Source organism: Cupressus sempervirens, chromosome 9 (assembly GCF_028749045.1).
Source record: "Cupressus sempervirens isolate cs-2001-9-10 chromosome 9, ASM2874904v1, whole genome shotgun sequence".
Classification (NCBI taxonomy): Eukaryota; Viridiplantae; Streptophyta; class Pinopsida; order Cupressales; family Cupressaceae; genus Cupressus; species Cupressus sempervirens.
Window position 1 is genome coordinate 456333328 of NC_143126.1, and position 15960 is coordinate 456349287.

Genomic DNA, 15960 nt, shown 5'->3' on the forward strand with positions numbered 1-15960 from the left:
CCTTTTACAAAAGGGTGGAAGCAATTGTTCTTCATTGTTGGAACAAGATGACCACACCTTTACACTTCCTAGCATATGCTCTATCTCCTAGGTACTATAGCGCAAAACTACTTGCTATTCCAGATAGTGTGCCGCCATATAGAGATTCCGAAGTTGCAAATGGTTTTAAGAGGTCGTTTAGTAGACTCTTCAATGATGCAGAGGTGGGGGTAAGTGTTAGGAGAGAATTTGAATTGTTTATGTCAAGAAAAGATCTTCACCCTATTGCTGTCAATGACAAAAGGAGAATGGATGCTATTACATGGTGGTAGCTTCATGGTCAAAAGTACTTGCTATTCCAAGTATAGTGCCACCATATAGAGATTTTGAAGTTGCAAATGGTTACAAGAGGCCATATAGTAGAGTCTTCAGTGATACAGAGGTGGGGGGCAAGTGTTAGGAGAGATTTTGGGTTGTCTATCTTGGGAAAAGATCTTCACCTTGTTGCCGTCAATGACTAAAGGAGAATGGGTGCTATTACATGGTAATACCTTCGTGGTCAAGATTTTATGTACCCACAACCTCTTGCAATTAAGATCCTATCACAAGTTTTTAAAGGTTTTTTTTCTTGTTTTTCGCCACTTGCATAGCAGAATTTGACACTTAACATTCTTGAATTTATCTTATATATTTAATTTTGTCGTTTTTCTCTCCAGGTTGCAAGCTCTTCTGCCTTTGAGTAGAAATGAAGTACACACTCCTTTATGCACTTAGGGCCCGTTTGGTGAGTGGAATAGGAATACGCATTCTGGAATACATATTTTGGAATACGTATTCTGGAATAGAACGTATTCCTGTTCTCCGTTTGGTTCAGCCAATATTTGATGGGAATTCGCGGACCCAAAAATTCATGTTTTCTAAAATTAAAAAAAATGGAATAGGAATACGTATTCCAATACCACCTATTTTGGTGGAATTGCAAAACCCCATTTTTGGGCCAAAAATGGAATACGTATTCCATTTTTGCTTCGTATTCCAATCCCGTTTTGGTGCATCCAAACAAGGAATTCAAAATTTTTGGAATACGTATTCCTATTCCGCTCACCAAACGGGCCCTTAGTGAAGTGTAACTGGTTGGCTGCAAAAAAAGAAGAAGAAGACTTGGTGTTTATTCATATCAATTTGTGCTTCAAGGCACGTAAGGATCCAAAATACAAGAAGGGGGCATAGAAGATTTGGGATGTAGCAGCTGAGTCTTCTTACTGGGATGTAACCATTTAGGATCTTGCTAGAGCCACTATGGTTGATGTGGATGATGATGATGACATAGCACATGATGCTTGTAGTGCTAGGGGAATCAGTTTGGGTTCTAATGATGATGATGATCTACTTATAGCTGCTGAAAATCCCATAGATGATGATTATTTTGATGATCCATTTGATGATTGATGAACTTTGAACATTGAATCATGTTTCAAACTTTCATGAACTATATTTTTGTTTTTCGTTTTGTAACTCAGTAATTCAATGTAATGATCTTCTTTAGAATCACGAACATAGATTAATGATCAAATAGTAAATTTTTTAATGTTTATCTTTGGCATTTGGCATTGATCAATGATCAAGCATCATACTATGAAATGATTTAGTTTTACAATTCTGTATATTTCTTGTAATTTTTCTTGTATATATAATGCACACACACACATATACTCATACATACCATAATGCAAAAGATAAATTTACGCATACCCATGTACCCGGTTCTCCTAACAAAACCTGTCCCCGAACCTGAACAGTTAACTTAGACAAATTCCAATATACCTTGCAGAAAAGGTCTGTTTTCCTCCTCATGATATTTCCAGGTCTTCCCATATAATATCTTTGAACAATTGTTTGTCACTATCCCATTTTCAAATAGTTCCAGAAACTTGTACATTGAGATCTCCATGGTAACAGTTACCTATGAAGAAACATTAAAAAATATGAGTCTTTTTTGAATTTTCCTTATTTCCAAGAACCCAAATACACCAAGGAATCTCAGTGGAAAGAACTAATTAAAACAGATTGCAAATTTAGATAACTTATTTATATTGCCAAATAAGTTTCATTCCACACAATATTATCTTCCCAACCATTCAGATCACAGTGGAAGAAATTCCAAATTTCATTAGAAATAAAACAATCAGAAAGAAATGTTTATTGTTTCAGGTTTTGGACACACATTGTAAAGATCTATATCAGCATACACAAGAATAAAAGAGAGTCTTTGAAGAACGAAGACCCATCTGAAACATGCCTTTTTGTGTTCCAAGACATTGTTTCAAATCCCGCTGAGAACAACCTGCCATTTTTTGTTAGATAAAGACATATGCTAGATCTGGTTAAGATGCTCAAATAGAGATGAATTACTATAGATGTTTTTTTCAAAAATCAACTTAGCATTAATTCTTTCCAACTTAGTACCATCAGACCAAGAAAGGTTGTTACACCAAGTATTATCTTAAAAAACAAACTTTGGGAAGCTTAAGTGAGCTGCAAGCTTCACAAGAACACAATAGGTTCTTGCTTGAGTATGGGGCAAGTTAGTTCAGAGCTTAAGGAGGCCCAAGGCTTGAGTTGGCCATCCCAATAATATCACTAAAACACTTAATTCCTTTTGCAGTTTCAGTTTCTAGCACAGAAACCTTGCAATAGATCCAAGGGTTTCTCTTTATAATAAAGATTCCACCAAATAGATCTGTCACTATTAAATTTTTTGTTATCTATATTGTTGTTAATAACATTACTTCTAATGGACTCCTAGGCTTTCCTGATACTTTTAAAACATTGGATCTTGAAGGAGCTATTGGGAAGGAACTAAGTAGTGATTTGCCAAAGGGAAACAACTTGCAGGGCTTAGTCTGCTTTGGGAGAGGAACTAACTAGTGAATTGCCAAAGGAGAACAACTTACAGGGGTTAGTCTGCTTTGGGAGAGTATTTTTGATATTGTGTCTAACAAGGAATTTTTAAGGCTCATTTCTATCAAGGTCCTTAATGATCTATTCAATAGCTAAGGCCATGTCTTGTATCCTAAGGTCTTTCAAATCCAGGTCTCCCCATTTCTTATCCATTGAGCACCAACTCCATTTGATAGAGTTCTGTTTGTTCTTTCCTTTGCTATATGACTGAAGGAAATTGTGGATCTGCTTATGAATATCTTTGATTTGATACTCACTAAACAACTAAACTGAAGAATAATATACACTGTAAGAAGATAGGATTTTGCGGCACACTTGTATCCTTCCAGCCAAAAAATAGCTATTGCTATTTTATTTCTGGAGCTTTCCATCTGTCTTTCCCTGATCCACAACCACATATGCTTTAGGCAAAGATTGAGAGCAAGGGAGATGCTTAAGCATCCAACTTTACTTGCTTAGTGGACCCTCCCCAACCAATCTTATATATTGAAAGCGAATGAGGAGGCTTATCCTGCCAACTTAACATACCTGATTTAGTGCTTGGAAACTTGGCACCAAATACCATAAAAAAAATATTAAGCTTAATCATTGAGTACATATTCTCCACATTCAATTCTACAGATAGAGTAGTGTCATTCTGCAAATGGGCTGCTAATATGATCCTCATTGTTGGGAAGGGAAATGCCTCTGACTCTAGGGGAGATATTTGAACCCCTTTTTAAGTGGTATAAGGCATCTGAAGCAATGACAAAGAGGTCTGGGGAAGGGGGCAACCTTGCCTGATCAACCTTTGTTGTTAGAAAGATTCAGTATTAGAACCATTAACATCCACTCAGGCAGCAACATTGTTCATGAGAGCCTGAATCAAATGACAAAAGCTGGTAGGCAATCGAAAAGGTCAACAAAAACAACCACCCCAAGCACCCCATTGAGTAGGCCACCCTAGGTGGATGTCTATGTCGCCTGCCTACTAAGCCAAGAAGGTGGGCGGCCACTCTTGGGCTTAGTGCGGGATGGCTTTGGGCGGACATATCATGTTTCTTCCCCAAACCCTAATGTGTTTGAATGGTAATATAGATATTGTATGAATATTATGTTTCATTATCTGACTCTAATAGTTGAAGTATATATATGTATCTGTGTTACCCCGGGATGTGTTTTTGGCATAATTTGGCCCATCTCGAGAATGGGGATGTTCTGGAAACTTCCAAAATCCCATCCCTAGCCACCCATAAAATTAATACTTGAATTTTGATAAGTTGTTTGACCTCCACTCTAATGTGAACTCTCAATTCAAATTATTTAACACAAATGTTATATGTTAAGGTTCTATGATGTGTAAAAGAATGTTTTATCCATGTTTTTGTAAGAACATTTAAATTTATCCCTATATTTAATATAGCTGTCCCTACTGCCATCCGCTGCTGTTGGAAAAAATTCTGTCCCAGAAACTCGTTTCCCCTTCCCCTCATTTTGCCATTCTGGAAACTTAGGGTAAGATAGATATGTATATGCTCCCTTGTTATGGTTGCAGGTTCTTAAGACCGTATTGTTTTAAGGAGATATTTAATTAGGTAAAGATGTAATCCTAACCCTAACCCTAACCTCTTGCCCATTGTGATTCTAGGGTAAATTCTAAGGCAGATTTGGAAGTGGACATTATGGATATAAGAATCATCCTTTTGTTAAAAATCTTTTTAGTCTGAATAACAGTAACTGTGATCTTCCCTAGTCAAAAAGTTACTTTGAACTTGGCAAAGATAACTGAAATTTGGTTAAGTTACATTTTAGATGCTTCTTGTTCATAGATTTCTCAACATTTAATATGACAGCTTTGCATTTTCCCTAGTCAAAAAGTAACTTTGAACTTGGCAAAGAAAACTGAAATTTGGTTAAGTTACATTTTAGATGCTTTTACTTTGAACTTGGCAAAGACAACTGAAATTTGGTTAAGTTACATTTTAGATGCTTCTTGTTCATAGATTTCTCAATATTTAAGATGACAGGTTTGCATTGAATGTTTTTTCACAATAACGAAAGAAATGCTACATAATAACATATGCTACATTTGTGTTAACTTGTTAATTTGATTTCAATTTCTTAGGAATAGTTTGCTCTTGTCTAACACAGCAAAATGCATGCAGGTGTTAAATGTTCAAGTGCCATTTCTTTTCAAACTTGCTGTAGATGAATTGTCTGTTGCAGTTGGAGCTTCTAACCCAGCCATGGCAGCAGCAGTTTCAAACTCAACTTTTCTAGCACTTTTTGGGACCCCTGTTGCTGTTCTAGTTGGATACGGTATTGCAAGAGGAGGTGCTTCAGCTTGCAATGGTAATGTTATTGTATTTTCTGGATTTCTCTGAAAACGAACATTTCTTTTAATAATTAATTTATTGCTAATAATGAAAGATTCTATTGTATTCTCAGTACATGACATTGGCTTTGGCTGAATGTCCCTACTCATACATCATTTTAGCTGGATCACAAGTGTGTCTCAATCTTAGTTGTGGACATTTTGAGAATCTAATGTGACATATGTTCCTTAGATGTAATTATGTAATGTGTTATAAATAAATACTATTGAGGGAGATAATATAAAAAGGAAAGAGGAGCAATGTTGAAATGCAAACACAACCTTTACTAAAATTAGAGAGCTATGCCGCAAAGTCATGTCTTGCGATGAAACAATTCTCATTTTTTCATTGGGATGACAGTTCCTTTCTCACTATCATTTTCCGGGAATCAATAGTCCAACTAAACAAGATGAAATGTTTTGACAAAGAATCTCAAAAGCCCTATGCAAAGTCTTCTCCTGCGACATGTGATAAAGATTTTTCATGACTTAAAACCTTCTTATACCGGATGTCTAAACAGAAAACTTTGGTTTCAAAGTTCTCGACATTTTTTTAATGTACAAATTTGGGGTCTATCTGAGTGTTTTAATTGTGGTCAAGTTTCTCTAGCCAACATAAAACTTATACCTTGTATGCAAAGCTTGATCCTCATTAATTGTGTTGGTTCTTTAGGCTATACCTTCCACACGCTAATGGACTCTCCTTGTGCTCAGTTTTCTTATGGTCCACGAGATGCAAGGCATTACATATAACCACATGCTCTTGTCTTTCTTAAAGGTAAGCTTGTTCATCTTGATAGAGTGGAAGAAGTTGTATGAAACCAAGTCCTTATAACTAAACACAAAACTTTGGTTTCAAGGTTCTCGACATTTATTTAATGTACAAATTTGGGGTCTATTTGAGTGTTTTAATTGTGGTCAAGTTACTCCAGCCAACATAAAACTTATAGTCTTATGCCTTGTATGCAAAGCTTCATCCTCATTAATTGTTTTGGTTCTTTAGGCTATACCTAAACACAAAACTTTGGTTTCAAAGTTCTTGACATTTTTTTAGTATACAAATTTGGGGTCTATCTGAGTGTTTAATTGTGGTCAAGTTTCTCCAGCCAACATAAAACTTATGCCTTGTATGCAAAGCTTGATCCTCATTAATTGTGTTGGTTCTTTAGGCTATACCTTCCACACGCTGATGGTCTCTCCTTGTGCTCAGTTTCTTATGGTCCAGGAGATGCAAGGAATTATATATAACCACGTGCTCTTTTCTTTCTTAAAGGTAAGCTTGTTCGTCTTGATAGAGTGGAAGAAGTTTTATGAAACCAATTCCTTATAACTAGTGTATACTAAGTACAAACTTAAGAGCTGAAGGGTCATTGTGCACATCAATGATGGGGACCCCTACAACTAATATCAACTCACTTGGTTCTCCTCCTCCAAAGTTCTGTACCTATCTTCGCTAAACTCATGTATCCCCTAAGATTGGCAAATTTGCTACATTTGTGTTTGATCAATACGGCTTCCTATGTGCTATACATCTTAATGAACTTAATAAATTTCTTCTTCGCCTTCACTTTGTCTATGGGGAGAAGTCTTTCAGATCTCAGGATATATGAGTTTGAGTTTACTTCATAGGTGGTGATTTGCAAAGGAGTGCTCAACTTCTTCCCTCTCCATTAAGTGATAGGCTGAATGTGCTCACCACAGAACTGTGAAGTTGGATCTCTTTATTGATCGAGATCTTTCTTTTGGCCAAGTATGTTACTAGTACGTTCGTATATGTTGCCAAGGTTGGTACTGTCACAATGCCTATGTTTGATCGCTGTTAAGACTGGATATGTGAGGGGCATACTTATTTGGCATCTGAACAAGAATTGTTGCTCTTTATGATATTGATGAGTTGATGTCTAATGTTTGTCCATCTATTCATGATAATGTTGCACCCACATGAATCCCATATGGCTTTTTTTCCTCCCTTGCTATGTTTATCCTTGGAATATTTTTTATCCAAGATAGTAGACCTCAATTGTCTTTTATCTCCTACGTATGAAGGCTTTGCTCATGCAACCTTGGATATGGTCTTCTTAAAACAAGGAGAGAGTCAGAAGATAAATAATTTTGATACACCCATGCAGAGAGAAACAATACTATCACAATCTTAAATGCAACAAAATAAATAATGGCATTCTCTCTGTATATAAAGAGAACTTACCTTGGTAAATCCCTTTGGGAAGAAAACCTATAAAAAACAGCAATCATTATATTAACTCAACCATTGCAATATAATGACATATTTCTTGCTCTCTCTGTATATAAAGAGAACTTACCTTGGTAAATCCTTTTGGGAGGAAAACCTAGCAAAAACAGCACTCATTATATTAACTCAACCATTGCAATATAATGAGATATTTCTTGCTTGTGCATCCTAACGTACGTGTAGGTAATCCTAGGCACATTGCCATGGGAAACTGTTAAGTTATATTGTGGCACAATGGGTGTAAAACCTTGGCCGGAAAAAAAACTACCTCATACCCCTTCGTGCCATACTATGTATGGTAGGTTTTAGAACATGTGAAGCTCACAACACATATCCAACTAATCTTTGACTTGTTGATTACTTTTCATAGGGTCCCTGCACACATAAATCAGGTGCTGTCTCACACATAAATCAGGTGCTGTCTCAGTAGAAACTTGGATGAGTATTTAACCTAATTTACTCATTAAGCTTGTCAGTAACAGCTCATCTCCTATAACGTATGCCTCACCATAAGCTAAATATATATCTGTGGCATGCGGATATTACATTGCATTGCTCCATTCATTCCACAGCTTCCCTTCTGTTACATTATTCTACCGTAACACCTTTCCATTCAATTTTAGAATGACTATTCTTGTAGAATCTCTAGATGTTTGTGAACCCTTATTGCAGCTTCTCTAGCTACTTTTATTGAGGCAGTTTTATCCTGAATTATATTAACCTCCTCAAGATCCATCATAATATTTTTGTGTTTAGTTATTTACAAATCCATGTTTGATGATGTCATTGGAGGTTCGCCATGTGGATTCAAAATTAACTTTGTTGGAAACATTTAAAGTTGTCAGTCTGAGTGTGGCCATGTATGGTACTAATTGCAACAATCTTGGGTCAATCTTTTCCACCATGAATATTTAATAGAAATTCAGTTTAAGCCTTATTTATGCCGATGTAGGAAATACAGATGTAAGGAAATGCCTAATTTCCATAATGATTAATAAAATGTATTTAATGCATTAGGACAATGAATTAACCTTGCTAAGAGGAAATGCTTAATATATACTCTTGTGTATGTAGCTCCAAGTGACTTCCTATTGATACGGAGATAGAAACGACATGAACCTGTATTCTTTCTATTTATTATATTAAATTGATCAGTTGTTAGTGGAAAATTTTGGGTTAGCAAAATGAAATAGAAGATTATTACCTCTTTGTATTGTTTTCTTTTTATACTTATAGTTTTGTCGTTTATATTTTGACAGAACTCCGAAATGCTATTTTCTCTAAAGTTTCCTTGAGAACAATTCGAATTATTTCTAGGAAGGTATGCTTTCATATTATCTGTGACCTTTATTTATACATGACTCATGGACATGAATCTAGATGCAAAATAATGTTTACTATTATGACATTGAATATATGCTTATGGATAATGTGTGCACGCTTGAAAAATGAGATTGCAAATTATGCGAAATAGCAATGCATGCCCTCATATTGTTTTATATTTTATATAGCGATACTATTTCCCTTGCTGTTTATCAAAATGAGAAAGCCGAATACAAAGAGGTAGAAAGTATAATACATTGTAAAATAAACCCACATTTTAACAATTAACTCACCTTGGAGTTTGTTCCATAGTCTCTTTTCTATTCATCATTGGAATTTAATAAAAATTAACATCACAAGTGGTGTTTTGTTTTTTCAACTTGAAGTATTGCGAGCACATGAATCTGTGTGTCTGTGTCTAATTAAATTGATGGTGTAAGATTCAAATCATATGTTCTCACCGTAAATAATAATACAATCCAGATATTCTTAACCTATTTTCATCTATTCTAAATGTACTATTTTTTCTTTATTAGGTTGAAGAACATTAATCGATGACTCTTTTTGCCCAAATTGGCAGATTATGCATATATCCAGGGTGTACGCATAACGGGGCAGGTTCTGATATTGGTTTGTCCTTGGTAGACAGTTGAAGACTGTAGGTCCTGGCTTGGAAATACTCAGGATGTACTTGAGCAGGATTCATTTTGCCAAGACACATTTAGGTCCCATAATCAAGTAATTGGGAACTGTTGCAGGTATAGGGAGCTGTCCATCTCCCCTTGACTTGACCAACTTGCTCCTTTGTGAGCGATACCTTGTAGCACTTGTTTCCAGACCCATGCATTGTATATTCTGTCCTACAATGCTTAGGTAGTGATTTGGGAAGTTATAGTCTGCATAATACATCTGTACAAGATGGATATGCAAAGGCTGCTAGTTCAAGAGACATATTTCTCCTTCAGTATTACATTCAGCTTGTTCCTAATTTTTTATTGATATTGCTTTTCAAGGACAACATGATGGTAGCCATTTTAGAGCTCACTCTGTAAAACAGTTGCTTAATTTAGGATTTTGCATAGGGATATTGTGGATGCAACAATCATAAAGTAGGTGAAATCGTGAATCATCCTCTTATTGTGCAGTGCTAGTTTGAAGGTTCAATCTGCATAATCTTTCCCTTTTTTTCGCTATTTTCTGCTGAGAGTTAATAGCAATAGCTAAACAGATAAAGTGATGTCATAAATCATCAATTATGAGGTAGTTTAAGGGACATATTTCTTCTTCAGTACTGCATCCTGTTTGTTCCTACATTGTTAGCGATTCTGTTGTTTATGGACAAGCCAACTGTAGCCATTTTAAAGTTCGTTTTATAGACAGCAGTCAGTTAACTTAGGATCTTAATAGGGATATGGTTATCTTAGGATTTTACATATACAGTGCATGCAACAATCTTAATGTTGGTGAATCATCCTCTCATTGTGCAGTTCCAGTTCTAAAGTTTAATTGGTATAATCTCGTACTGTCTTGTTTTCTATTATTTTCCATCGAAAGATAATGACAACAGCCAAACAGATAAAGAGATTTTATATGTATCAATTATCAGCTGTGTATTATATTCAATTTTTATACATGCTTCCACAAGCTAGCGAGTGTATGTATATGCTGATGTGGAACACAAGAGCAGGAGATTTTCGCTGCTCATGCATTGAGATGCATTCCAACATTCCAACGAGTGGACAAGTGAAGTAATAAGGACTTTAGGTGGAACCACTTTTTGGCGTGTTAGAAGGTTTTGTTTTCTCCAACGAGCTCCCAAGCACTTGGTTTTGCGCATAGCTGTTAATCCATAAAAGCAAATGTCTTGAAAGATGTGTGCTCGTTGGCTTGATAGAGCTCTTTCTAGAGCTCTAGTGTGTGGCCAGGCTATCCAATGTGGCGACTTCAAAGGCACAATGTGAAGAAGCAATTTGGGCGCTTGTTGAAGTTTTTCTTCGACTTAGATTTGCTGCCAAGTTTGATAAAGATGATAATACTGATACATTGTGATCTTACTTTTTAGATGAAGATACAATGTATTCAGTGCTGGATGGCTTGTTGGGATGTTTCATTTTTGCTAGGGGCTGCCTGAGTATGACATGAAGGATTTACTTTTGAGCTCTATGAGACGGTATTGACTATCTTGACGAGCTATTTGAGGGTTAGTGGAGCTAATATGAACTCTACCGAGCATTATTGATTTGTTGTATTGACGGTTGTGTTTCAAACTTGTTTTGTTGACCTTTTTTGCCATAAAGTTCACATACGTTGCATTAATGGCAAAAAGATAGAGAATAAAGCCAATTTAATTGGGTCCTTTTGCCATTTCGAGCAACCAGGGTGAATTTCAGAGACATAGGCATTAGCCACCATCTTTGCAATCAGCCTCAATAATCTCATTGAATTAACTATGCAAATTGGTAAACAGTAAATCAAATTCTTGTCTACAATCCCTATTTTCTGTGAATTTCAAGTGCAAAGTATGAGTAGGGTTTTGGACTAGTTAATTTTCTCAATTAGGGTTTCTTGTTGAATTTTGTAATGGCTTCCTCTTCAAAATGACATGTCCAAGAGGGTCCTGTTGTGGTGTTCACAACACATGCCCCATTCTTTACTAGGAATGGGGACCCCCTACTTTTTTCGACTCCCGGAGTCATAGTTTGAGAGTTGGGAGAAGAAGAGTTTTATTAGACTTTAGGATTTTAGAGTCAAATATTCAAAAAAATCACAAGAAATTGAAAAAAAGATAAAAGATTCAAAAAAAAAAAAAAAAAAAAAAAAAAACAAAAATCGTGCGCGCGCGTGCTTTGCAAAGACAAGAAGGAAGGAAGGTTATAAAACCCCCCTTCCCCCTTTTTTTTACTTCATTTTTTGAAGAAGAGCTGAGAGGGAAAGGTATGGAAACCTTCCCCCCCTCTACCTCCATGTAGCCCTCGCACTCGCATGCGCGTGCGACCAGAAGGGGAAGCTCATGGCGTGGCGTTGTGCGCGCCCTCTGGGCCGCGCGCGGTCGTCGCCACCGCGCCCTTTTGGACGCGCGCGCGTCGTCGCGGCACCCTTCTGGGCCGTGTGCGGCCGTCGCCGCGCCCTCTTGAGCGCGCGCGCACGCGGCCGTTGCGCCGCCATGCCCTTTGGGCTGCTGCTGCCGCACCTTAAACCCCCATTTTTTAAAATTTAATTTAATTTATAGTAAAGTCAAAAACCCCAAAAAAAAAAAAAAAAAACAACAACAACAACAACAAATTAAATAAGTTCTAGGAGGACTTATTTTTTACGTTTTATATATATCCAATAATTAATCATTCTTTTTCTCTTTTGTGACGTGTAGGTAATATAATCAGATGGCGTCCACATCTGGATCAACAACAAAACTAGTTGTGTACTAGTTCCAAGGCGTAACCCCGAAGTCATGGTTGCACGATGAATACTCTGAGATCAAAGACACAGAACTTGGACACGCGGACTTGGGAGAGTTTTTGAGGGTTTGTAACAACCCAACTGAAAGATCTTCTTTGAGATCCGCCTTAATCCATTCTGGATTGGTAAATGCAGCATCACATCCTGGAACCGTTCAGTCAGCTGAATTGATTATGACCCTATCTCGGCATTTTGTTCCTGAGGAAAGGGTGGTAAAGAGCGTCACTGGGGAAGTGGTCTTAGATCTACGACCTGATAATATCGAGAGGGTTTTTCACCTACCTAGAGCTGATCAGTTTATCAAGCTTTCATATGAAGCAGCTGAGAGGTGGCATAAGGATCATTACCAGGAGGCCATCGACATCATATATTCCTCATACTTCATTGAGAAGCCATCTCGGGGGAAGACAATCAGTAAAGTAGATATGACTCGAGGATACATGAAGGATGACATTGGATATTCAATCATTCTCTTGAGCAGAGTTATGGGATTGCCTGCAGCGGGTCATCTTGCTCCATTCATGGTTAACTTCATTGAGACCATCAGACACGCAAAGATGCCACTGGATTGGGCCACCACACTTAGTGAGAACTTGTGTGACCAGTTGCGGACAGTAAAGGACAAAAAGAAGTTCTATACGACTTCTTATGTGGTATATCTACTTGCAGTGAGAGCCACCAACTATCTCGGGTTGTACAAGAAGGGTAGTATGCAGGATCCTAATGCATGGCCGTATATAATTTATCCTTAGCTAGTTAAGAAGAAGCTCTCGCCGCAAAGCAAGGAGTACAGGATTGTGAATGATGCCTTCATCTTTGCCATCATTCGATTCATCGAAGGGGATTATGGGAAGAGATTGTCTGATGAGGCCAAGGCACAGATCACAGCTCTCGGTGCATATTTCATCCAGTTCCGGACATTCACATACATTCGGGGTGGTGGTGCATCCATCCATCCAAAGAAGCTCCCAAGATATCCAAGTGACAAGTTGGTTCTAATGGAAATTTTTCGGCAGATTGAGTTAGCTTATGAGAGGATCAAGAAACAATGAAGGCCTTGTTGGGATTGGCCTTTTGTAATAGGAGCATACGAGGTAAAGAGAAAGCAGCATATCTTGACTTTCGAGTGGGAATGGGAGAATTATCCTCTCGAAGAATATAACTCTCCCTGGCCATTCTTTGACAATGTTGGTAAAGTGGAAAATCTGGCAGGAAAAGAGTTCTACCACGAGGACGCCATTGAAGATCATTGGATGAATGCCACAAATAACTATGATGTTCGTATCAGGGACTATTGTAGAATGACTTTGTATTTAGCAGAGAAGGCTCTCCATTTGACCATCCCGGATAAGATAAGGCTACAAGATTCGCAGGAGCTACTGGATCCCTTATTCAATATAGATAAAGTTGGCGAAAGACCCATCCTAAATGCAGAAATTGATAGAGAGGAAGGAGATGATATTAATCATCGAGCGAGACATGTCATCAGAATGACAGAGTTGGATCAAGAAACCCTTTCCACTTGATCCAATTCTGGATACAGTGATATTCCATGCATATGCTCACCCAGAAAGGGTAAAGGGGAGGAAAGTCACAGTTCCTATCTTTGTGCTCTAGTCTCCTATTAGGCCAGAAACAGTCTACTAGCTTGATCGTCCAGTGGGATACTACCATCCTTCAGAGAAGAAGAAAGAAAAGAGGAAGAGAGCCTCTCCTCAGAGGATCCAGACAGAGCATGTTGAAGAACAGGCCCCTTCGTAGCAACATGAATCTACTCCCCAGGACCCCCGAGACCCTGGAATTTCTCATATCCAGGTTGATTTTCCATTGCCTCCTGTCTTGTCAAGCCAACAAGAAGAAGGAGAGATTCTAGAGACGTCCATTCATCTGATGCATGAAGAGCCCTCTTCTCCTATGGTTCCACAGAAGCAAAAGAGGGTCAAGGTTAGAATGAGCAAGAGGCAAAGAGTTCGTAAAAGGTTAGTGCCTAATCCATCTGTTCTTGAAACCATTCTCGAGGAAGAATCAGATGAGAATGAAACAGAGTCAGATGAGGAGGAAGAGCAAGTGCCTCTGCAAAGGAAAACTCGACTGGCCAAAGCCACAGAATTGGAAAGAAAGAAGAATGTCACAAATACCCCACCACCCACCCAAGCTGAAACGGTAGAACTCTCTTCTTCGGAAGACGAAGTACAACGATGGGTGAATGAGCAAAGGGAGCTAGGTGATGATATTCTCTCCATTCCAGATTTTGATTTCATGCCAGTGGGTACAGAATTGGTTGGAGATAAGATTAGAGATACTCCTACAGGTGAATTTCAACAGCCAGATTGGACGCAGATGCCACCTGAGATACATGGTCCTCATCCAACTACCTCATATTCACCTCAGGTTATGATGGTAGATAAGGTTTCAGTGACACTTCCACCTCCAAGTTCAGAAGAACATGTTCAGAAGGAATTGTCATTACAAGGAGAACTAGAACCAAGGGTTATTGATGAGCCATCAAAAGAGGCACAGGCAGTAGAATGTATACAACAGCCTCCCCTGGAAGTTGAGGATCAAACTACGGGATCTACGGAAACTGACACTACAGAAGAAGAACCCTCACAGCAGGAGACTCCGAGCAAGAGCGACAAAGGGAAGGAGGTAGTTGAACACATCCCTTCATCATCTAGAGCCAAGGTTACAGAAAGACATATCCCGAGATGGTTCTGGAAGGAAATAATGAGAAGTGCTAAGCATCAATTCCTTGCTTCAGAGGATGATATTTGTGACATTGCATGTCATGTCCCCAATTTCTGCCCTTCCTCAGTGACAACATTTCTAGCAAGGTTGGTCTATTATCTGGTTCCCATAGGCCAACAGAGCGTAGAGGGAACCAACCCAAGGACTTTTGAGAGTCATGCATGAGCTTCCCAAGTAGTTTGGAGGAGTAGACAACAATTTCCTACAACTTAGGAGGGATTCCTAATTCGTAGGGATTGACTAGGAGTGGTCTAGGAGGCATTTGGAGACCTCGGCAAACGTTTTGGAGACTTAGAGTGCATCTCCTATTTTTTAGGAGGCATTCCTATTTTTTAGGAGGAACTCCCAGTTCAGTGACAGTTCTCTCAGAGGTGCACACAACAGAGGAGTCATTGGGACTCAATTTTGGTTGATTGGGGCTATCTCCTACTTTTTAGGAGCATCCCTAGATTTTAGGGATAGACTACCAGTTGACACATCGTGTCCGGCATCAGTCACAGACAGGTGACAAGGTCAAATTCATGTTTGATTGGTCATTTTGGGCCTTTTGGGACCATTTGGGAAATAATTTAATATATATAAATATTTCCTAAGTTGGTGATTAAATAAATTAAAATAAGGTTAATAATATAACTATTTTGGAGTAATAAGGGGATTTTGGCTTCAGTTGATCAGGTACACCTATGTGTTATAGCTCGTTGGAAAGGTCTCCAATTATTATACATGATTTTTACTATCTGTAGACTTTTTGGTGCCTTCAGCTATGGAATTTTAATAAAATAATGTTCTTCCTATAGCATGGACGACTTTAATTGGGAAAATGTTATTTTATTATATTTTATTTAAAGGGCAAAGTGTAATTTCCCTTTAGGGTTCGATTTACAGTTGG

General features: G+C 38.0%; 1 protein-coding gene across 2 annotated transcripts in view; it reads left to right on the forward strand.

The window, feature by feature from the left end:
- LOC149539293 (ABC transporter B family member 25, mitochondrial-like) overlaps positions 1-15960 on the forward strand; it is a 269562-nt gene that overhangs the window by 12857 nt on the left and 240745 nt on the right. For both annotated transcript variants that reach the window (XM_089800610.1, XM_089800611.1), the window contains 2 exons: positions 5085-5271; positions 8804-8865. In XM_089800610.1, the coding sequence (XP_089656736.1) occupies positions 5085-5271; positions 8804-8865 (249 nt within the window). The remainder of the gene's footprint in view (positions 1-5084; positions 5272-8803; positions 8866-15960) is intronic.